The sequence below is a fragment of the Pempheris klunzingeri genome, chromosome 22, assembly GCF_042242105.1.
Source record: "Pempheris klunzingeri isolate RE-2024b chromosome 22, fPemKlu1.hap1, whole genome shotgun sequence".
Taxonomy (NCBI): domain Eukaryota; kingdom Metazoa; phylum Chordata; class Actinopteri; order Acropomatiformes; family Pempheridae; genus Pempheris; species Pempheris klunzingeri.
The window spans coordinates 3,402,850-3,424,132 of record NC_092033.1 but is presented as its reverse complement, the minus strand read 5'-3'; the positions used below and the strand labels follow the sequence as shown (position 1 = coordinate 3,424,132).

Sequence of the window (21,283 nt, the reverse complement as noted above, 5' to 3'; positions counted from 1 at the left end):
ATTTCTTTCTAATATAATTGTAATGTAATTTACTGCAGTATACATGTGTTATTGCCAGTCTGTCTCTCTTCTTCCTCTCTCAAAGCTTCTGCTCTCTCTCTCTCTTTCTGCCATTTGCCTACCAAATAGCTCTTCACATATCATTATTGACAGCCTCTGCTCACAGGCAGCCGTCCGCACGCTTGTGTTGAAGCTGCACATTTCCTTATATAGAATGACGGTGATGAAACTTTAAGGTCACGCTGAGGTAACGAGGAAAAGGGCATGCTGTTGTTGGCAAAAGAAAGTATGAAGCACCTGCATTTGAGGAAAAAACTATTTTCCAAATGTGTTCTGCACCAACAGACAACACATTGTGTACATTGAACTACACATTACATAACTATAATCTCAATGTCACACTTTCTGATCTTGGATGCTAAGTGTTCCTCTCATTTGCAGCCCTCAATGCCTAAATAATTTCATGCCTGCAAGGGTTTTAAAACTGATTTAAACACTCCATCATTGATGCAGTCAGTATGAAAGTGATGTTTGCTTTTGAATCTCTATGAAGATGACAGTAATTGGGGGGGTCTTTCCAAAAATCCCTCACTGATGGAACAGATGCTTTGTGCTGTCTGTCAGCTGTTAGATTCGGTTGACTTCTAATGCGATGTCTTCTCATCTGACAAAGATTTGTTTCTATTGACTGATTGTGGGCCTGCTGTTTGGTACGTGGTTAATGTGTGTTGCTTATTTGATCTTTTCACCCCTTTTTTCTTTTTGAATATTTATTATTTCATGTGTGTGTGTGTGTGTGTGTGCGCGTGTTTTCAGGAAGAGGCAGCAGTGCCATTGAGCGCCCACTCACAAGCTGTCAGCATTAGACACCCAGAGGCGGATGCTCTCCCCGATCTGTCCCACTCAGAGAACAACAGTAAGCAAGCCTCCTCTCTCTCTCTGCGATTCACTCTCTATGTGGATCACGCTCTGTCTTTGTGTTTTTCTTTCTTCTTCCCCTACTGCCAGCTAGTCTCTCTAGTGTGTGCATCTACAACTTAACCAAAGTCTGAGTCATTTCCTGACTCACTTGGTTTGTTTGCTGTTTGTTTAGAGAAGAAGCTACATTTTGCGAGATGAAAGGTCAAAGTTGACTAAATACCACAGTATGAACACAGTTTTGTAAAATCGTGTCTTAGTAACTGCACCGCTGCTTGCAGTATCACATCCTATCACATGAAGACAGACACAGATTTTATAAACTGGGTAAGTCAAATATTAATATGCTTTGTCTTTACTGAGTACTTACTTTTACTTTCCATATGAACAACATGGAGGAAGACATTTTCAAAGGTGTTAAAATCGTTCTCCTCTACATTAACTAAAACAATAAAGCAAAAGTATTTGATTCATGTGCAAGTCACATTGAATTAATGCGTCCCAGAGAATGTAGGAAACCATTAGAGTAAAGTACAACAGCTGATAACTCAATAACCTGTAAATCCTGGAACGCACTGACGGTGTATTCATAGATGAGCCCGTCGTTTTCATGTCTCAGCAGACACACAGTCTCAGTCCTGCGGTGCAGCCCCACACCTGAGCAACAAGCCTGAACAGGACCAAATGGTCGTGCTTGGTAACACCCCTCCCACAGCGTCCGAGATGGTTCCTCCCAACAGCACATCACCTGGACCAGACAAGACCACTACCCAGAGTCAGAGGTGAGTGAAAAATACATATTGTATTGGATAGGCTGGACACATAATCAAGAATGATAGTCTGCCTCTATGGAAAGTATTGATGAGCACATTTACAGGTTGTTTGTTGATTAGATTCTCTTGTGTTGCTGACTGTTGTTTGTGGTATTGCCTCCAGGGGGTGCCAAAGTCAGGAATTCTAGTGTCTCTAATCTTGCAGCAAACATTTATTCATAGTTTTAGCATACTAGTTTGTTCCAGTCACTTCAAAAGAAGCAATTGAGCCATTAAAGAAATATTTTATCTCTTTATTTCTGCAGAGAGAGAGAGAGGCCTCTCTGTACACTTGGCTTATTCTAAGGTGACGCAGCAGATCATACAGCAGGTCTTTCTCAATATGCCGTCTGAATCATTCTCATTTCCCATGACACATCTGGCATGGTAGTGACCAACAAAACAGGATTTTCCACAACAAACAATGCAGCAACCGAGGGCAGAAGAAGAACAGGATATTTAGTCAGCGCAGACGATGCATCAGATGGCAATCTGGCTGTTTAATACCAAGAAATGTGGTGGCTGTAGATGAGGATAAAGAGACCACACACCAAGCAACGACCTAAGTTTTTAAATTTTCCTTTTAAATGTAATTTTTCTGTCACAAACAGGAGCTTCAGCCTGAGAAGCACCTGTTCAGTTGGTGTCTGGATTAGCAAATCCCACGTAATGGGGCATAAAACACAAGCTCCCATGGTCAGAAAACCGATCTGATGTTACCACAAAGTCTCACCCAGCATCCTGACTCATTTTCATAGCTACATAAACTATCTCTAACCAAAGGTATTAACAGACGAAGTCACCATTTTACTGAGTTGCGTCATTTCCCTGTGAGTTTGTCCACATTTGCTAGTCAAATGGGTATTTTCATCGCTGTGGGAGGAGTGTTCAGCCTAATTAGTATCAGCCAAGTTTTGCATAGGCACAGTCCACCTACAAAGAAACGAAGGCTGTTCCTCATCTCTCTGACAGTCTCAACAGTGGTTTGATATTAAGTATATCTAATATATAAATCAAGAATGACAAAAGGGATAGTGCGTAACTGTTGACCTTTGACCTTCCACCTGTGGTTAGCACCCAGCCGACCAGTGAGGACCACAGGGGAGAAGAAGAGAAAGAAGGCGAGACGGACTCGAGCACAGGAGCTATGAGCCATACTAAGGTTAGTAGCAGAGAGGAAGTGTTTTAATGCATAAGGGAACTCTGCTTCCTCTATTCTCTTCAGCATCCGCTCCCCACTGCTTCCCCTTCCTCTTTTTGGCCTCCTTCTCTCTCTCTGCCGCTTTGTGTACGTCTTCATACCTCAGCTGAGTGACAGCAGGTGTGTTTTGATGTGGAGGGGGGTGTCCCAGTGGGCAGGGCGGGGGCCGGCTTTCCTCCAGAAAGGCTGAGAGGGATTCCTAGCCCTGGGCAAGGAGCGGGGGAGAGGGCAGGGATGTAAAATTAAGAGAAAGATCAGAGCATCAGGTAGCCATCATTCTAGTGACTGTACAGGCCAAAGACTTAGGGAGGAGCAGGACGGGCTACTGGCGTCCCTGAACTCTGTTCAGTACAAAATAGTGTGGCTTACCGAGGTGTCAGTGTTAAGGTGCTAATTTACAGGCTTCACAAATACAGAAAAGGAGGGTGTCAGATCAGAGCAGATCTATTGTATTTATACATATACATTTTTTCTGTAATGAACTGATTAAGTGTCAGAGAAATGACATGGAAAAGATAGAAAATGCCCATTTCATAGAGGGCATCTTTAAGTTTTTCAATAAATTTGATTATAATTGAGATAATTTTATCTTGATAAATAACATACATGATTAATTATCATCAGAATTGTCAGTTAGTTTTCTATCTGTCTATCAAATGTGATCAAAACCTGTTGTATCAAAGTGGAGCTGATGATAGATGAGCCCATTAGCAAAGGCCCGCACACAGCGAGCATCACATCTTCTGCCTGTCTGGACCAATTAGTGTTTACAATGCACTGCTTTGATGCGTCGTCCCTACAAGAAGAATGCTTCATGGTAATTATGCCCGGCCTCGGCCTCACATGGGCTTCAAGTGGTTTTCATGGTAAAACCAAAGCTCACTTGTGTTGTGATGCTGTTTCACCGCAGTCTGCTTGGCGTCCCGCTGAGAGATCGATCTGCCTGTTTCATGTAGTCTCCTACCTGCTGGCAGCGTGCTGGACTGCCTCCCTGCAGAGAGTCTGAGGGGGGGCCAAGAAAGACGGGCTGTGGGACTGTGGGTGTTTTCCTGCAAGTCGACAGTATGCACTTTTACTCTCATACGGGCTTAATCAAGACCGGTTTTAGATGATCAAGACTCAATCCTGGTCTTAATCTGCCAGGAAGGACGAGGAGTTGAGTTTCTTGTGAACAAAATCATTTGGATATATTCAAATAACAGTTTTCCTTGTAAGTGGAAGACATTTTCGTAGGGTTTTCCTCCGTATTTATGTTGGGCTACGCAGTGTTGACAAAATTAATTAACATTTATCAGAGAATGATCTCGCTGTGCAAGCTGCAAGACGGCAGGAAAATCAGGTTTGTCCCACAGATAAATGACCTCACGCTCAGTATTGTTCATTTACTTTGAGTCAAACTGAAATGACTTAACTCAGATGCCAGTTGTATTTTACTTGATTGGATGTAAAATAACATTGAAGTTTCCTTTGGGTTTTGTATTGAGTGAAATGGTAATGCAGCTCTCTCCTATTTCGAGCAGTGTCAGAACGGATACTATGCACACTCATTACACAATATCCCATTGCACTGCTCTGAGCACTCACCTTGCTCCATTGTGTGTGTGTGTGTGTGTGTGTGTGTGTGTGTGTGTGTGTGTGTGTGTGTGTGTGTGTGTGTGTGTGTGTGTGTGTGTGTGTGTGTGTGTGTGTGTGTGTGTGTGTGTGTGTGTGTGTGTGTGTGTGTGTGTGTGTGTGTGTGTGTGTGTGTGTGTGTGTGTGTGTGTGTGTGTGTGTGTGTGTGTGTGTGTGTGTGTGTGTGTGTGTGTGTGTGTGTGTGTGTGTGTGTGTGTGTGTGTGTGTGTGTGTGTGTGTGTGTGTGTGTGTGTGTGTGTGTGTGTGTGTCTTCACACGACTATGCACGCAGTCCGCCTCCACTACTTAGCACTGTGCCAGTGTTATCATGGTCTCTGAGCACCCCTCTCAGCCACACACACACACACACACACACTCTTGGAGCTGCAGGGCTCTTCATGAAGCTCCACATTATATAAGAAATCAGCCCGATCTTTCTCTTCCACACTCTGTACAGCTTCAATAGCATTTCTCTGCCATGGGACAGGTACGCTATACGTATGTGTGTCTTTTAATCATTGACCATTCCTTGCAATGTGGAGCTGAAAAATGTGCTGCAAGGCCACCTGTCTATTTCTCACCCCCTCCCTCCCTCTCCTCCTTTACTTGTGTCACTCTCAGAGCCTGAGCCCGGACCAGTCGGCAGACAGATCAGCAGCAGAGGACAGGTGAGTGATTCACTGTCAGCTCTTAGCTCAGGTAACCTTCTGAACTGCCCATGTTTTCACACTGCTTCGCCTTCCAGCAGCCGCAATATCTCCTGAAGATTTTAGTGAGAGAAGCCAATTGTTTGGTAGATTTGTTTTGCAAATGCCATATTCTTCTGTGTGTGTTGTGTGTTCCAGCACGTGTCTTCTACCTGTGCTGATGGAAGAGGAGGAGAACGTGCAGGACGGCACAGCTGAGCTTTCAGCAGTAGCCACCAGCATGGAAGGTAGGAAGAAAACCTCTCAAATCTGTGTGTGAGAAGCGGCGAAAGAGAGGATCTGATATTCCTAAGATGACTGCTTGTTTGCACCTTTTTACATCGAAGTGTAACTTTGACCACCCACACACCGACTCTTCCTTCCAGGGACGGACCAGCTCAGCAGCAGCAGACTGACCACCATCTCCGACAGCAGCTCTCCTCAGTCACGGTCGTCCTTCACACAAGCCAGCCAATCTGGGAGCGGCATGGGCAGTGTGACCTCTGACCCCAGCCGAGTGGAGGATAGTGCAGCCAAAAAGGACTCCCTCCCCCTCAGTGGCAAAAATAAGAGGGAACTGGTAAGTCCTGCTTTACTCCCACTTTCTTCTCAACGGACTGTAGGATTAGGATTTGTACATATTAAGGGTGAAGGATTTAAAGTCATTTGCCCGACTGCTGTTTGAGTTGATCAGTGCTTTTATTTAGATATCTGACAGAGTTTGGAGCAGGTGTTATGTAATAAATTCGTCTTCTCTCCATTGTCTTTGACTAAGAACAGCCTTCCTAATGCATGAAAAAGATACGTTTGTTGGGTTAAAGTCGTCTCAGTATTGTGTTTTGTTTTTTTTAATGCATTCTTTTTATTTATGATTTGTTTTTCTGTGTTCAGGTTTCAGTTTTTTAACACTTAATTTTTGCCACATTGTTACAACAACAACAGTCTCAGAGTCGATGAAACATGAGGATTTTGTTGAATGGTGTCATAAAGATGAAATTTCTTTGTAAGTGGTGAGATTGTGCCAACGGTATCTTCATTCAGCATGAAATGCCGTCTTTCCAGCTACGCAAGTGTGTGTGTGTGTGTGTGTGAGTGTGTATAAAAGAGAGAGAGAGAGGAAGGGAGAGTGCATAGTTTCATTTTAGCTCCACTCAGGATCACATCATTCAGAATCAACTCCACAACCAGCTGCTCTGAATCTCCACGTTGCACGTTTACTGTGTAATGACTATTGAAGGAGAAGGGAGAGGAGGGAGCGATATGGAGGGCAATGTGGAGAAGATGGAGGGATCACAGTTAGAAGGAGAGCAGGAGGGAGAGAAGACGCAGACAGAGGCAGTAATGTTAGTCTGTACCCTGCAGGAACTCTCACGCAACATGGATGCCATCGAAGACCAGAAGGTTCAGGAGGACCAGAGTGAAACCAGCGTGCTCACTGAGAGGGAATGTATGTGTGATATGTTCATTCTACACTAGTTATAATAAAATAACTGCTGCATGACTTTTGATCGTACATGTACTCTTTGAAAATCTGAAGGAGGTGGCAGCATTCAGTCGTGTATTTGTCATACGACGATAAACCTGCTCATCATTTCCTTTCTAGCTGAGACGTCAGTGCTTTCTGACACCAGTGACAGCTTGAAAGAGGACAGGAACAGGTAAGACAACTAAGGGCCAGAGTAACACACCTGAACACTTTGATAATCATCCATGTGTACATGTAATAAGACTTATTGTTGTCTCTTTATCTGCAGCCTGTCACCCAGTGACAAGGAGATTGAGGTATGTTGACCATTAGATGTTGGAGCTGCATTAGTTCTCAGCAGTCTGAATGTATGAATTCTCATTTTGAGTGCAAAGTTGAGTTATTCCTTTGTTACAGAAATAGATATCAGACGTTAACATGTCAGTAAGTTTGCAGTGCTCTTTGACACCAACAGAACCCTGATAACGAAGCACAAAGAAAGCTACTGTGTCGCTTTGTTAATGCAAACTGATGAGGTTCTCCTGAAATCTGAGGGTTTTCAAGAGAGAAGTGTTGCTGATTTATCTGCTGTAACTTTTCAGCCAGCACAATAATACTGTCTTTGATGGGACACACTCTTATCTTCACTAAACTAGGAAATGTTATCTGATAATTGCACGATATAATGCTACATACAGTATGTGTCCAGTAGTGAATTTATTTTTATTTTTTTATGTTTGCAGACGGAGTTCCAGCGTCTGGCTTTGGGCTTCAAGTGCGACATGTTCACCCTGGAGAAGAGGCTCCGGCTGGAGGAGAGGTCACGTGACCTGGCCGAGGAGAACGTCCGCAGGGAGGTGTCCAGCTGCCAGGGCCTGCTGCAGGTCAGTCTGCATACCGTGTGTGTCACTTCACAGCTTTATGTGGATGCAGCACTCAAACACTTCTATTATTCAAGTGTAATTTTATTTCAGTCAATCAATCAACCTTTATTTGTATAGCACCAATTCACAACAAACATTATGTCAAGGCACTTTTCATAAAAGAGCAGGTCTAGACCAAACTCTTTAATTAAGAGAGACCCAATGATTCAACAGTTTAAAATGAAGGATTAAATAATCACCACATCATGTGAGAATGGTGAGGAAAAACTCCCTTTTAGCGGGAAGAAACCGTAGACCTCACAGGTGGGCGGCTTTCTGTCGGGTGTGTGGGCACTCTTTCATTTATAATGCAATAATTCATCCTGCACACCGCTTCAGTTTCTTTCTTTTTTAGAACTCAATGCTAGAAAGTCACAGCATGTTTAGCTTTGAATTAACCTATAAATGTAAGTGAATGTGTGTGGGTTTAGTAAATATGAGCAATTCTTTTTCACCTAACATGGTCAGTCATTAAGTTTTTTTTCTTCTCGTGACCCTTCTCTTCCTTTGTATCTCTCGTCAACACTGTCCTTGTGCTCTTTCTCTCTTCCGTTCTCTCCTCCCAGGCTCTGACTCCTCTGTGTGAGGACGACAACCAGTCCCTGGAGATCATCCAGAGGCTGCAGAAGAACCTGGATATCCTCATCCAGTCCATGACCAGGGTGTCCAGTCGCTCTGAGATGCTAGGAGCTATTCACCAGGTGGGATAATGTGTTTGTGTTGTCAGCATTTGCTCCCACTGTTGTGCGGTGTGATGAAACTAAACTCTCCTGTATGTGAATGTCAGGAGAGTCGTATCGGGAAGGCTGTGGAGGTGATGATCCAGCACGTGGAGAACCTGAGGAGGATGTACACCAAGGAGCACGCCGAGCTGCTGGAGCTGAGAGAGACGCTCATGCAGAACGAGAGGTCATTTGGGTCACAAACCGACAGAGGCAGTAAGTAATGTACAGGTATCTCTGCAACATACCCAGTCCAGGTGCTTTTTTAAACTTTTTATTACCCGTTGGCTACTATTCTGTGACTTGACCCATGTCATCTAACTGTACTGGCCTATATGTGTAAATATGTTGGCAAACATTATGCATAAGGTAACAAAACTGTCACTTTCCAGATGACTTCCGTGGCAAGAAGCAGCCAGCGTCACAGTACTACAAGGTCAGCTGCACTTACATATGAGCTCATCAATTTCCTTTACTCAGGACTGATCTTGGTTTGGCGTGTTGGTAACGTTCATGTGTGTTCATGAAGTGATTTATTGATCTTGCTTTCCCTCCCTACAGTCGTCAGCCCGGCGGGTCAGCATAGCGGCCATCCCCCGCTCTGCTGGAGGCAACATGCACTTTGATATGGTGAGGACAACGCTGCCATGGCTTTTATCCAATAACGTCATCATGTAGCATGTAGCATGCACTTTTATCAGTCAGTCAGTCAGCAGGCTTTCTGCATTCTTAATACTATATATTTGATCCAAAGCACCCTTCACTGGAAAGCATCCTGCTTGCAAGAGTGCAGGTTGCTCCAAACATCTATAGGAACTTTAGGAAAATATCCTAAAGTATGTTTTTGATTGATTACTCCTTCTATATGTTCAATATGTTTGTCAGTTAGCTTTGATTCATCATTTACAGTGCAGGTCGGAGCATGAGTGTTATACTGCAGTCAGCCTGCATGTGTGTGAAATGCAGGACGTGTTTTAGCTTAGCAGCTTCGGAGCATTTTTGTCTGCATGATTATGACTAAAATAGTCTGATTTTCTCACCACAGTCCAAAACACAAGACGGCTCAGAGGCTGAAATGGAGAGACTGACCAGGCGATCCCCATGGTAGGTATTTCTATTGATTCCTGTGATTGGTGGAGTGTGCTTAGGTTAAAAGTAAGAGGACTGTTTAAACTACTTTTATCTTTAAGACTCACCAGCATTGTTTCTGATGTGGGTGAAGACATTGGCTGTGGCTACAAAGCTTGCTGTACCATGACATGAGGGTTGTTGTTGTTGTGCCCCTGTGTGATAACGGTGGTTTCCAGGAATGTGGCAGGGAAGAACACAGCGCGTCCCCCACTAAAACGCTTTGTTAGCTCTGCGGCCTGGGTTGACACTGAAGAGCCCTCTCTCATGATGAAAGGGTAAGACATGCCAAGAGGAAGGGTTCCACGCTGGCTGTGCTGCACATGTCCTCTCACAGTGGGCCCAGATGCATCAAGATGGCAGCTCTGTGGTGTGACTGTCATGACAGTGGGGGATACTGGGATCAACTTCTGTTAACATTTCTCCACATCACTTTGCAGTGGATGTTGCATGCAAATAATTTATTTTTAAGATTCAACCTTTACAGGGTATAACAGAGGTTGCAAGCAACTGTTGTACTTCTCAACAATTATGTGCCCACTAAGAAAAGTGAGGTTTTTAGAGTCAGGTCACTCAAAAATGAGTGCAGTGAAATAACAAAAGTCAGACTTTGAAAGAAAAAAATGTAATTGCCGATAATGTAACAACTCTGAGCAACTGTGCAGATATAAGTAATGAGGAAAAGGGTGAAGTTGTCTTTCAGTGATGATGACATCAAACCACACAGCAGCCATCTTTCATGCATCTGCTCCGTCCTCGCATGGGGTCAGAAGCTGACATCCCTTTGTGACATTTTCCAAAACGGCAGATTTTTTCCTTATTGCCTTGATAAATGTAACGCGAGAGACTGTGTCTGGCTGTTTTTTTTATTTATTTATTTATTTTATTTTGGCATCATATAGCTTTCAAATGTTTGGACAACAAAAGTAGAATTTGCTGTCTTTGACCAGCTAAGCCAAAAATGAAGCTTTCATGATTCACATTAAGCACTTTTAATGCTCTCCAAATATCTGAAAGGTTGTGAAATTGCTTTGTGGGCTCATCATATAATATTGGCGCATATAATTTGTGTTACTGAGCATGCATGGTGACGCTGCAGAAAAAGATTTCAAACTCAATTTTATCAAGGATGTCTACGAATCTCTGTTTACACAGCAGGTGAATGTTAACCTGTGAATATTTGCTGGCTGCATATGCATGAAATGCGCATGTGTGCATGTGCGCATACAGAATCTGTGTGGTTATGAAGCCGTGCTTTTATTTGAATGTGCAACTGAACAGTGTGTTTGTGAATGCTTGACCCACGCGTGCCAACAGGACGGTCTGCGACAACACCGACTGCCAGTCGGAGGACGAGCAGATGCAGGAGCCGGCGGTAGAGAGGAGGAGGTCCAGTCTCAGTGAGCTGGGCAACAAACTCACCTCCCTCATTCTGCCCCTCAAGACGTTAGTCCAACAAAATACCCACCACTAGCCTACTGCAGCACCGCTTTCTGCCAGCAAAGCTAAGAGGCTAGCTGCATAGTGGAGGAGTTCATCATTTAGCTGTGCTGAGGTTCCAGTCGCTGCAAAGTAAATGTTCTCTGGTACCAGAGGTCATCTGTGACATGTCAGATATTTTTACTTTATGATGTTTAACAGTCATTAACGCAGTGGTTTGCACTTCACTTCAGAGATGCAGCCATCAATGCGTTCAGTATTGTGACATCTGGACATAAATTAGAATATTTCCCTCTGTAGCTGGTGCCCCATGGCCCTTCACTGCTCACGCTAACAAATGTCAGAGCTACATACATGAATTATTTTTTCTGTAATTAACCTGTGATTGCGAGCAGCATATAACACAATATATATTACTACTTCAGTCATGTTCTACTTTTAAAAAAAGTTGTGTGAGTCTATGGAACCTCCTAAATGATGCAACTCGTTCATTACATGGGTCTGTGCTGGACTAGCTTCTTCTTTGCTCCAGGGGATCAGCGGCTTTTAATCACGTTAACAGAGTGTTTTCACTCTAAGGGCCAGAAAGGAACCACTTCCCTCAGCTGTTAACTGACTTGAGATCAGTGTATGTCGGTGCGACAAGTGATTTTTAGAAGCTTCATGATTTATGTTTCATGCATGGATCTCAAGTTGTGATTTGCAGTGCGGTGCTAACGAAGCATCTAACTGATGACCATCTTTCCCGGGCTCTGGCTTCTGTCTGTCACTAACATGTTCTACCACCTTTAATGATTTTGTGTGCAAACTACTACACTTGGACTATTGTCTTTATTCTTGTTGGGGCAACTGAGTGTTCTGTGTAAGCGATCATGTGTTGTTCTGAACTGTCCTTTCCTCTTTTCCCGCCTCCACGTTGCTCAGGAGTCAGGATGAGCTGTTTGTTATGCTGTAAGTGTGTAGGGAGGGGAGTCCAAAGCGGGAAACGCTTGTGGATTCAATCTCTGTCCAAAAAAACAAATAACGCATGCAAAAGGCCTGTATTTATCAGGTGGGAGTGCCAATCAAAGGCCACTTAAAACCTTGCACTGACTCTCATAATGACTAAAGTGATTTGAAGCAGCACTCCTACTGCTGACAGATTCCAGGCCAAAATTGTCTGCTTTGCTAAACCAGTCGATGCTCAAATCCACCTCCATGCCAACCGCTATTAACTGTGCTGCTGACAGCTTTTTCATTATGCCGATGGAGATGTCGGTGGTTATGACACCTTTTGAGACAGGTGGTAAAAGGCACGTCGGTGAAGCCAACTTTAGATTGCACCAAGCTGCAGCTAATTTACTGCCTGCATCCATTGCATTAGTTACCACAAATGACCCACAGATTTTACTAAACAAATTGCTTTGGGATGACTTGCTTCCTTCTCCGCATCATTTTTGGTAACTTATTCAATCTCTTGCTTTATCTCAGACCATTTGTTGGTTTCCATCTCTCATGCCTCCATTCTCTATCCATCCTGTGGTAACATTTTATTCTTTCGTTGCCCACCTCCAGTCCGAGTCCTTCCTCCAGCCCTACGTCTACAGACCCAGGAATGAGCCAGTCTCTGTCCCACAGCCTGACCTCTTCCCGGGCAGCCGCAGCCGCAGCAGTAGCCAGAGGTGGCCGGGGGCTCTGGCTTTGGTTGGCGATGGTGGTGGTGCTTGCAGGTACTCTGTTTGCCTGTAGTGCTGATTTTAAGATAATTGTTAAATCTTATAGATGATGAAGATAATTTCCTACTTGGATTTGACAGCACTTGAATTAAAGGACCCACTTTCAGACATGTTCAAGCCACAATGATGCAGCTGTTCCTTTAATGTAGATATTCCTGGTTCCCCTGCAGGTCTCTTGGCACTGCTGGCCAGCCTGGTGATGCAGCCAGTGGTAGACGCAGCCCCTGTGGGGACCGGGGACTCCTGGATGACCATCCAGCAGCTGCTGTGGCCCTACGCAGGGCTCCGGCACAACGGACAGCCCCCCGTCTAGCCCCTGAGACCCGGGGTGGATGATGTTACTGCCCATGTGCGGTGATGAAGGAAGTACAGTGTACCACTCCTGAGCAGAGGCTGTTGGGATTTTTACTGGTGCCTGAAGATTCTTAAAACAAGACTCACATTGACGGCACAGGCCAGGCCTCAGGGGATAGTTAACCCTATGGAGGATTTTATGCATCACATCACGTTTGCTAAATTAGTTAGTCTGTGTGTGTGTGTGTGTGCGTGTGCGTGTGCGTGTGCGTGTGCGTGTGCGCGTGTGTGTGTGTGTGTGTGTGTGTGTGTGTGTCTGTGTTTTAAGAGAAGCAGTTACAGGTTGTGGCAACCGATGTCCTTAACACATTACGATGCAGTTTTCCTGTCAGTGCTGTCTACACGGACTCAACACAATCTGCCACATCAGGCTTGATGAGTCATCAGAGCCGGCACAACGCTGACCAATCATGTCACATCTTCATCACAGTGATGGCGCTGATGCACCAATGGGCCGCTGTGCAGTTTTCCATTGACAAACATCATGGAGGATGGCTTCAACCGGGCCACGTGGCTTTTTAAACACATTTCATGCACTTGAGGAAACCGGGGACCGCCAGCCTTTTTAATGGAATTTTTCCATTCATTTCCTCATAAGTTGCAGAGGACGTTTTATAACTTAAGTCTACAAACACTGGTAATAAATCTTTCATTTTACGTGTTTTTAAATTTTTGAAATCTGTATTTATGTGTTTGTTAGTTTTGAGTGGGGGCTGTGAATATCTGTTTATTTTTGTTAAGTTATAATTCTACATTGTTATCATCTTAACACCAAAGGTTTTATTTTTCTCAAAGTTCTTGCTGTGGTTGTCACTGTTTTCAACTTCATACACTTTTGTATGTTCCAAAGATGATGAGTGAAACTTTGCACAAATAAAGTAGCCAATTCTACAATAGAAGAAGTGTGTTCTTATGTGCACATTTAAAATTCAGGTGTTTTATGCTTAATTTGGTCATGAATACATCAGTGGCCTGGTGGCACAGAGCAGACTCTGTACTGTGTCAACAAACACATAGCTGGATTCTCTGGTCCTGGCTATGCCATCGGTGCTCATGCCGTCCTGGAGCATGTGGATGAAGGTGGAATGAAACTCACTGCCGGGATAAAGGTCTGGAGAGAAAGCCTCGCTCTTGTCGGTGATTTCCAGCTTCTGACTCCTCTGAGCGCCCAGCAGGTAGAGACTCCACGACGCCTCAGGCACAGGGTCAGGGCCGTGGTGTTCACACACCTGGCAGAGGAGAGGAAAACAGGAATCTAAAGTAATTTTGGTGTCTTGGATTGGGTTTTCCTTCCTTTCCTTGTCTGTCCACTCATAATAACCTCTATCTTCTAGAGAGAACACTCTGTGTGGTGCTACATAACTTTCTTCTTAATCATTCTGAAAAGATTACACCTCTCTGCTCCGGCTTGCCTTGTCTATGGATGTGTAAATGTCAAATCTGCTTGTGTTAAGGATGCAGTGGAGGCACAACACCTAGTTGTTTGTCACAGCGCCAGTGTGGAAGTGGTTGGGATGAATGTCTGCACGTGATTGGTGCTTCCATGTGTGAGGAATGGGGAGTAGGTCATTCCACAATGGTAGAAAAACGGTGTAAATGCCAAATCAATAAGCCATAAATTCATGTGAGTGAGAATACCTGCATGACCAGATGCTCGGCTCCACATTTGGCATTCCAGTTGCTCCGTGAGAAAGCGCAGGCAGAGGCAAAGAGGGCCATTTGTTCGTAGGCAGCGTGTTCTGTGAGTGGGTCCTGAAGAGGAGCGAAAGCACACCGCACATTCAGACCACTGTTTATCACTTTTCAGTCCAACAGTATGACTGCTTAAGCAGCATGTGTGAGATTGAATGCCAATCAAAATGTGACTTTTGTGAACTACTGCCAAGCAAACTTCAAAAAAATAAATAAACATTTGACATTTATTTCAAATGATGCTTGGAAGGAAGTGGATGCTTCCAGTCATTCTCACACTGACACCGGTATGTGGATGCATGCCAGACACTATGCTGCAACACTAATTTGTGCCTTCAGCTCAGTGTGAATAATCAAATAAAAGCCGTGGCTCAAATCTACTGCCTTGTTCTTATATTCTAAAAGCCAACGAGTAAAAGATGCCAACCTTGCTGTAGGTGCTGACGTACTTGTCCGTGTACTCATTCACAAAGATGTTGATCCCTGTTTTGAGCATTGCTCTCTGCAGGGCGGGGCCACTCATCCACTTCCCTGTGAGATGAGAGAGCCCTCTCTCTTGTTCTGAGTGCAACATACACTGATTACCCTGTTGGTCAAATAACAAAACAACTGTCAATCTACGTCTCCTGATTCATTCTTCTCCTGTGTGTGTACTGTACTGCCCAGTCTCCTACCTGGATCACGATGCTGAGGTCGATGAGTGCCCCATTGATGGTGAAAAGAGCTGAGTCTGGACCCAATGGCCTGAGCTCCCAGCCATGGAAGGGAAGGTTGGCATAAGTTTCCTGCATCAGCACAAAGGCCTGGAAGGAGTCCATCTTGAAGGAGATCTTGGCCTCCGCCTCCTCATAGGAGACGTCAGTGATGCCATCCATCCTCCAGTACTTTCCTGGATGAAATACCAGTTTAAATGTCCAAGACAGATCTGTCAACTCCAAATCACTTGACTTTTTTATTTGATTTATTCTACGCAGCATGTGTTGCTGTCCGCCCTACCTGCAGCATCCCAGCGAGCGACTTGGGGAGTTTCTAAGAAGACAACAGAGTCAGGCAGTGTCACAGACACACCAATAGCAGGGCTAGACGAAGCTTCGTTGTCATCTAAGCTAGACTTCTCCATGGTATAGGGGAACACCTGTAGCCCTGTGTCCAACAGCTAGAAAAACATGGACATGGAAGGTGTTTTATTAGGTCAACTTTACCTGCTGGTCCTGGTTTAAACAGCCTTGAAGCCCTTTTTCTATCTACCTGTCTCATTTCCCAGCCGTTGATCTGGTGGGCTTGTGGTGGGAGGTGAAACACATCATAGTAGAAGACTCCACCCAGAGGTGTGTACTGCATTAAGTCCACCACCTGGACACCGCGGCCCATCATTGTCAGCTGCACTGGGGTCAGTGGGTCATCTGAGATGGAGGAGGAGCTGTTAGTTAATTCCACTGTGGACAAATACGTTTTTTTGTCTTCCTGAAGTTGATTTAGTCCTGTTGTTTTAACAATTATTGATGCAGGCAATGTGTGATAGTCCACGTATCAAAAGATGTGTTAACAATGTTCAGTGTCAGCAGGTTTAAATTCGGTGTGTTGTCATTTGGAGCGTCAGGAAGTGTCAGGCCGGCCATCTTACCACCAAGTGCCTCCATCTGAGTCTGAATCTGGCTCCCTTGGTCCTCTGGAGGATGGGCACTGCTCCTCCTCGACTGTAGACTGGCTGCACTCTGTGAGATACACCGTCAGAATGAAAACATCACATTGAATTTATTAACCCCAGATGATGTGAAGTCTTTCTTTAAACTTACCTTCGTCCCTTCAAGCCCTTGGATGGACTGCACCTCCTCGTCCCCTCTCTGCTGCTGCGTCTCGCTGTCTTCTCTCACCTCCTCTCCTTTTATCTCCCCCTGCTCGGGGATATCAGTGTCTGCTGGAACCTCTTCACTGCCTGCAAGAGACCTGGAGCCAAACAAATGAGCAAAAAGGGCATGATTGGCATCACCAGCATTAACCTTAACATATTTGAAGTAATGCTAACATTAGCTGTATCAGCAGTGGTAAGAGCGCTACCAGATAAGTACCTGTGGCTGGGTGTGTGTATTCTCAGGTGAGCCATCCTGGCAAGCAAGGACAGGTGGTCATAATGTGTGTGGAGGATCCGTACAGCGATATCGCTCACAGCCAGCTGTTTGTGAATCTCAAAGCCCAGGCCTGCCTCTTCAAAGTTTAAACCTTTAAACCTGAACAGACCCATAAGAAGCAAAGATAATTACTTGATACATGCGCTTCCTGCTAAATATGAATGTTCCTATTATGCTCTTGTATCTCCTTCACAAACCTGGGATTCTTCTTGAGGTTGGCCCAGAGACACAGTGTTATGTTGTCATCTTTGACCATCGTCTGCATGTTGCCCGTCTCAGTGTCGGTGTTCTCACTGGCCCTCTGTGACCAGGGGGACACGCAACACAAAAAAAGTGTTTGCACATCTTGTGTTGCGACCTTGCAAAATACTAAAAAGCACAAGTAGAACTTCGATTCTTGTACCTTGAGGATCTCTTCGGTGGTGAGGTGGTGTTTAGAGTGAATAAGCTCCTGCAAATTTATGAGAGCCTCCTGGTACTTCTGCCCCTCTTCAGGCTGTGTAACATCTCTGAGCAGACCTTCCAGCTCCTCAATCAGCTATAAGGGACAATATTTAATTGCTCACAGATAAGGTAGCCCTAAAATGCACATGTACACGTAAAATACACACCTGCAGAGCGAGGTTACATTGCTTGAGCACCATTGTGATGTTGACCTCTGGGTCATCTCTCCACAAGCTGATATATGTGTTAATATCCTGCTGTACTGCTGGGTCCGGAGTACCATCACAACGCATGTATCGCTCCCACTGGGCACAAACAGCATAAAGTGTGTTACTGCCAGCCAGAAGAAATCTGCAAGTGGTGCTTTGAAGGGAAGGTAAGAATGTCTGATCAGGTTATTTTAAGTAGTAGATTATTTTGCATTCATTCAGTCTGGACAGGGACAAAATGACACAGTTTTGTCATTTGTAGTCTTGTCTGCTTGAGTATGAATAGGAGAAAAGTATTTCATTCTAATCATTGTTGCACTGTTTGGTCAGGAAGAACACCTTGGCTTTCTCCACAGCCTCGATTTTCCATTTGGTCACAGCAGTATGATTCTCCTCCAGTAGATGGCGGAGTTCGTTGAGCTCATCTTCTCTGCGCTCTTGGTCCTGCCAGCAAAAGACACCCATGAACAGTGCAAAGCAGTATGACCACAGTCAAGACAACAGGGTGTGTATTCACTCTCACAAGCATTCACTGCGTCAGTAACACGAGTAACATCTTACCTTTAACTCAAGCCTTTCTAGCTCCTTCTTCTTTCTCTCTCTTTCCAATCTGTCCTGCTCTTCTTTCTCTGCTTGCAGACGGGCCTCCTCTATAAAGCAAAAGCACATATCCTAAAGCTGCAGGGGCCTCCTTTATTCCTAAACAGTGCTTGGTAGATGTTAAAAAATGATTGTTAGGCAGATTACTGTTGATCAGAAAGGTTCTGCAGAGTTGGATGCATCATGTCGAATGCAGTTTAGGTTTATAGACACAAATATCTGGATTACCTTCCTCTCGCAGCCTCCTCTCCTCCTCTTCCTCCTGCTGCTTTGCCTTCTGAGCTTTGGTCAGCTTACGTCCCTTTTTGGATGACTTGAAACCAGCACAATATTTTATAAATTAGGGTTTAACAGGGATAACTACACTGAGGAAAAGGGTGGGTACACACAGTGACCATCAGTTTGTTAGTAGGACGGTATACTCTATCCTCCACATGTCTTCAACTACATAACATAACTTACCTATGGTAACCAGGCTGATGTAAAACTACTGCTAAGTGTGCTGACTGACTTTTGCTCATACCTTTCCTGTCTTGGGCGGCTATCATTCACAGGAGAAAACATGGCAGAAACAGTTAAAGAAGGTTTAAAACACGAATTGAAGGCACAAGGTAAGAAAATGAAGAGAAGAAAGAGCTTTAAAATGAGGAGCAGCAGTTTAGCTAGTCGCGGTATTGTACTGTATTTACTATCCTATGTTAGCTTTAGCCTTACTGTCTACGTTTTAAAACAATTCACTTTACTTCAAATTAAATTAAGCCGGTTGAATATGAACACTTTGAAGGCTAAACAGGGTAATTTTCTCGAAATAAAAACATGAAAACTAACCATGCTAAAAAGAAAAAGCGCTACAGCGTCCGGGTCACCATGGAAACGCTCACGCATGCGCGGTGGTCTGTTTTTATTTGCGACACAACGAAACGACATACGACAATGTGTGCACTTACTGCACACTGTGTTAGCCCGAAGAAGGACAAAGAAAAGTAGACGTCTCTTCATTATCGTACTGCTTGAGTAAGTCCACCCAACAAAATAACACGTGTATACGTGAATGTAGGCTAATATGTTTTTTGGTAGAGTGTGTGATAAATGCAGTGTGTGTTAAATGCTAAATAAGAGGCTAACTAGCTAGCCAGCTGTAGCTAGCTAAGCCCACAGATGATCCATTAGTTGTCGTAACTCTTCTATCTTTTGGGCTCTTGCCAATTGTCTTATTTATTACTTACGGACAGTTTCTCTTTCATTTTCTTCTCGTTTCAGTAGCGTGAAGGTCCAGCTCGTTTCTGACATGGCCAACCATTTAAGGGGTCAGGTCATGAGGCTGTACAAAAACGTAAGTGAAGCAGTTAGTCACAAACATTTATTCATTTACAAGTGGTTTTAAATGTGTTTCTCGTCCTCCCAAAGCTGCTGTACCTCGGCCGTGAATACCCAAAGGGGTCAGCCTACTTCCGAGAGCGCCTGAAGTCCGCTTTCATGAAGAATAAAGACGTGACAGACCCCGAAAAGATTAAACAGCTGGTGGCCCGTGGCGACTTTGTCATCAAGGAGCTGGAGGCTCTCTATTTCCTCAGGAAATATCGAGCCATGAAGAAGAGGTATTATGAACCAGAGAAATGATTACACTCATAGACAGCACCACCAAATTAGCCTTCTGTGAGGAAAGTACAGTCAGTGTGTCAATACTTAGTGTATCATATGAAGCCTGTTACTTACACATCTGCACCTTTTTATGAATGAGAGAAACACAGCAAAGATTCAAGATCCATTGGTCAGAAGTGCCAGAAAGCGACGATAATGGCACTGTTACAAAATGTGCTTTGTATTTTTATACTCGTGCTGCACCTCAAAGGCCAGTGTTTTAATTAACAAATCCTGTATATATGTTGATATCATTTGTTCGCCCCTTGAACAGTTGTTACTCTGGACCGTAACATGTAGACCCGCTGGCAGATTATCATTAGTTAATTTATTGTAGATTTTGATCTTTATACAGTTGCAGACCTGCCAGTGGTCTGTGATAAACTGCTGGGATCAGACTGAGCGAATCATGTTGTCCAAAGTATTTCAGTGTATATATTTGTAAATACATGGTCACATTTCTTGATTGAGAGTGAATGTACATGACTATGTATCAATGCACTATAAGAGAGGAAACTAGTGATATTTCAAAACTGTCATATCCTCTGTTGTAATAAATGTTATGAAACCACAGCAGCATTTTTTTTAATAGCTCATTTTCTGCCATTGCTTGTGTGAGATTGAGTCAAGAACTGACAAACATGTTAGAAATAACACAGCAAACCAAAAGTGTGCGGCTGCAGTTCTCTAAGGTCGAGGTTTTCTCTTCATAACCTGAAGGGGGAGAAGCATAAAGCAGCTATCAGCAGTTATGAACAATTTATAGCTTTTCATACTGTTTCACTGCTGCTACACTTGTCTTGAGGTTGAATAGGTAAGAGAGTTGTCCTCTTTCATTAATATCTCAAATACAGAGCACAAAAGAGCAGATCAAAATATGTTGAAGCTCATTACAAAGCAGTAGGAGAACACAAACTGTATGTTATCTCTTAAAAGCTCTTCGTGCCAGCCAGGCAGGTGAACAACATGTCACCACATTGCTAAAGGTTTCTCTTGTTTCACCAACACACAGGCTGGATCAGAGACAAAATGACCTTGAGGCAAGTGATATTTTTGGATCTGGACTCCAGCAGTAATCTTACCTCGGCTGGGTTGACCAGCACTACATTAGCTGACATGTAGCCGATAGACAGACAGAGCTGTCAGACTGTGGCTCCCTGTCAGGAAGTCCCTAGAGCTTCCCAGGCCCCCGTTCACTCAGCTGTAGTAGACCCCAATACCAGGAGACACCACCAGCACGAGAAAAACACCAGAGAGTCTCCTACCACAGAGGAGCCAGCCACCAGAGTCCCATGACATCCTGGTGCCCAGTATCTTAACATAGTTGGATTTTTAAGTAATGCTGTCTTTTGAGTACATACTTTAGTACGTTATTGTATATATTTACTCACTAATGTGCAGGAAGGGGTACAGACAGTGCCTATTGAAGTAATTCCACCCCAGAAATCCATATCAGTAACTAAAGAGGGACAGAAACAATCACGCAGGAGGCTTTAACTGCCCTCATGGAGGAATTTAATGTGAAATGTGACAGATGGATGTGGGCTGAAATCAGTGTATCTTGGTTTAAAGTAAGAACTGCTGCAGAAATGA

General features: G+C 44.1%; 3 protein-coding genes across 4 annotated transcripts in view; 2 read left to right on the top strand and 1 right to left on the bottom strand.

The window, feature by feature from the left end:
* lrmp (lymphoid-restricted membrane protein) overlaps positions 1-13,760 on the top strand; it is a 29,728-nt gene extending 15,968 nt beyond the window's left edge. Inside the window, exons 20-39 of the mRNA XM_070853547.1 lie at positions 817-916; positions 1,541-1,700; positions 2,805-2,892; positions 5,164-5,210; positions 5,388-5,476; positions 5,615-5,808; positions 6,591-6,675; positions 6,832-6,886; positions 6,983-7,010; positions 7,437-7,577; positions 8,183-8,317; positions 8,404-8,551; positions 8,731-8,774; positions 8,900-8,968; positions 9,384-9,442; positions 9,646-9,744; positions 10,784-10,912; positions 11,831-11,857; positions 12,461-12,615; positions 12,792-13,760. Coding sequence (XP_070709648.1) covers positions 817-916; positions 1,541-1,700; positions 2,805-2,892; positions 5,164-5,210; positions 5,388-5,476; positions 5,615-5,808; positions 6,591-6,675; positions 6,832-6,886; positions 6,983-7,010; positions 7,437-7,577; positions 8,183-8,317; positions 8,404-8,551; positions 8,731-8,774; positions 8,900-8,968; positions 9,384-9,442; positions 9,646-9,744; positions 10,784-10,912; positions 11,831-11,857; positions 12,461-12,615; positions 12,792-12,934 — 1,995 coding nt within the window. The 3' untranslated portion in view covers positions 12,935-13,760. The remainder of the gene's footprint in view (positions 1-816; positions 917-1,540; positions 1,701-2,804; positions 2,893-5,163; positions 5,211-5,387; positions 5,477-5,614; positions 5,809-6,590; positions 6,676-6,831; positions 6,887-6,982; positions 7,011-7,436; positions 7,578-8,182; positions 8,318-8,403; positions 8,552-8,730; positions 8,775-8,899; positions 8,969-9,383; positions 9,443-9,645; positions 9,745-10,783; positions 10,913-11,830; positions 11,858-12,460; positions 12,616-12,791) is intronic.
* Positions 13,761-13,865: 105 nt separating this feature from the next.
* Positions 13,866-18,934, bottom strand: dnai7 (dynein axonemal intermediate chain 7). Its single transcript, XM_070853548.1, has 16 exons — positions 18,878-18,934; positions 18,278-18,362; positions 18,011-18,099; positions 17,789-17,893; positions 17,408-17,545; positions 17,200-17,334; positions 16,994-17,097; positions 16,737-16,895; positions 16,464-16,614; positions 16,292-16,382; positions 15,916-16,070; positions 15,664-15,823; positions 15,342-15,556; positions 15,095-15,253; positions 14,614-14,727; positions 13,866-14,204 (listed from the first exon to the last, which is right to left on the bottom strand). The coding sequence occupies exons 1-16, from the start codon at positions 18,932-18,934 to the stop codon at positions 13,929-13,931; spliced, it is 2,193 nt and encodes a 730-aa protein (XP_070709649.1). The 3' UTR covers positions 13,866-13,928.
* A 36-nt stretch (positions 18,935-18,970) lies between these two features.
* lyrm5a (LYR motif containing 5a) lies at positions 18,971-20,261 on the top strand. 2 transcript variants are annotated; one of them, XM_070853550.1, is made up of 3 exons: positions 18,971-19,063; positions 19,310-19,382; positions 19,457-20,261. In XM_070853550.1, exons 2-3 carry the CDS (start codon positions 19,338-19,340, stop codon positions 19,667-19,669), a joined length of 258 nt encoding a protein of 85 aa, XP_070709651.1. In that variant the 5' UTR covers positions 18,971-19,063; positions 19,310-19,337; the 3' UTR covers positions 19,670-20,261. The 2 variants fall into 2 exon arrangements, with proteins under 2 accessions (XP_070709651.1, XP_070709652.1); XM_070853551.1 differs by having other exon boundaries at positions 18,992-19,063; positions 19,313-19,382.
* Positions 20,262-21,283: the final 1,022 nt, after the last annotated feature.

What these genes read in the sequence shown, in the direction of transcription:
- lyrm5a (XM_070853550.1), top strand. Translation starts at nt 19,338, where the DNA reads ATGGCCAACCATTTAAGGGGTCAGGTCATGAGGCTGTACAAAAAC. An exon ending in TCATGAGGCTGTACAAAAAC is followed by an intron (nt 19,383 to 19,456) that starts GTAAGTGAAGCA and finishes GTCCTCCCAAAG; the next exon opens with CTGCTGTACCTCGGCCGTGA.
- dnai7 (XM_070853548.1), bottom strand. Translation starts at nt 18,934, where the DNA reads ATGCGTGAGCGTTTCCATGGTGACCCGGACGCTGTAGCGCTTTTTCTT. An exon ending in CGCTTTTTCTTTTTAGCATG is followed by an intron (nt 18,363 to 18,877) that starts GTTAGTTTTCAT and finishes GCTGGTTTCAAG; the next exon opens with TCATCCAAAAAGGGACGTAA. An exon ending in TAGAAAGGCTTGAGTTAAAG is followed by an intron (nt 17,894 to 18,010) that starts GTAAGATGTTAC and finishes TTTTGCTGGCAG; the next exon opens with GACCAAGAGCGCAGAGAAGA.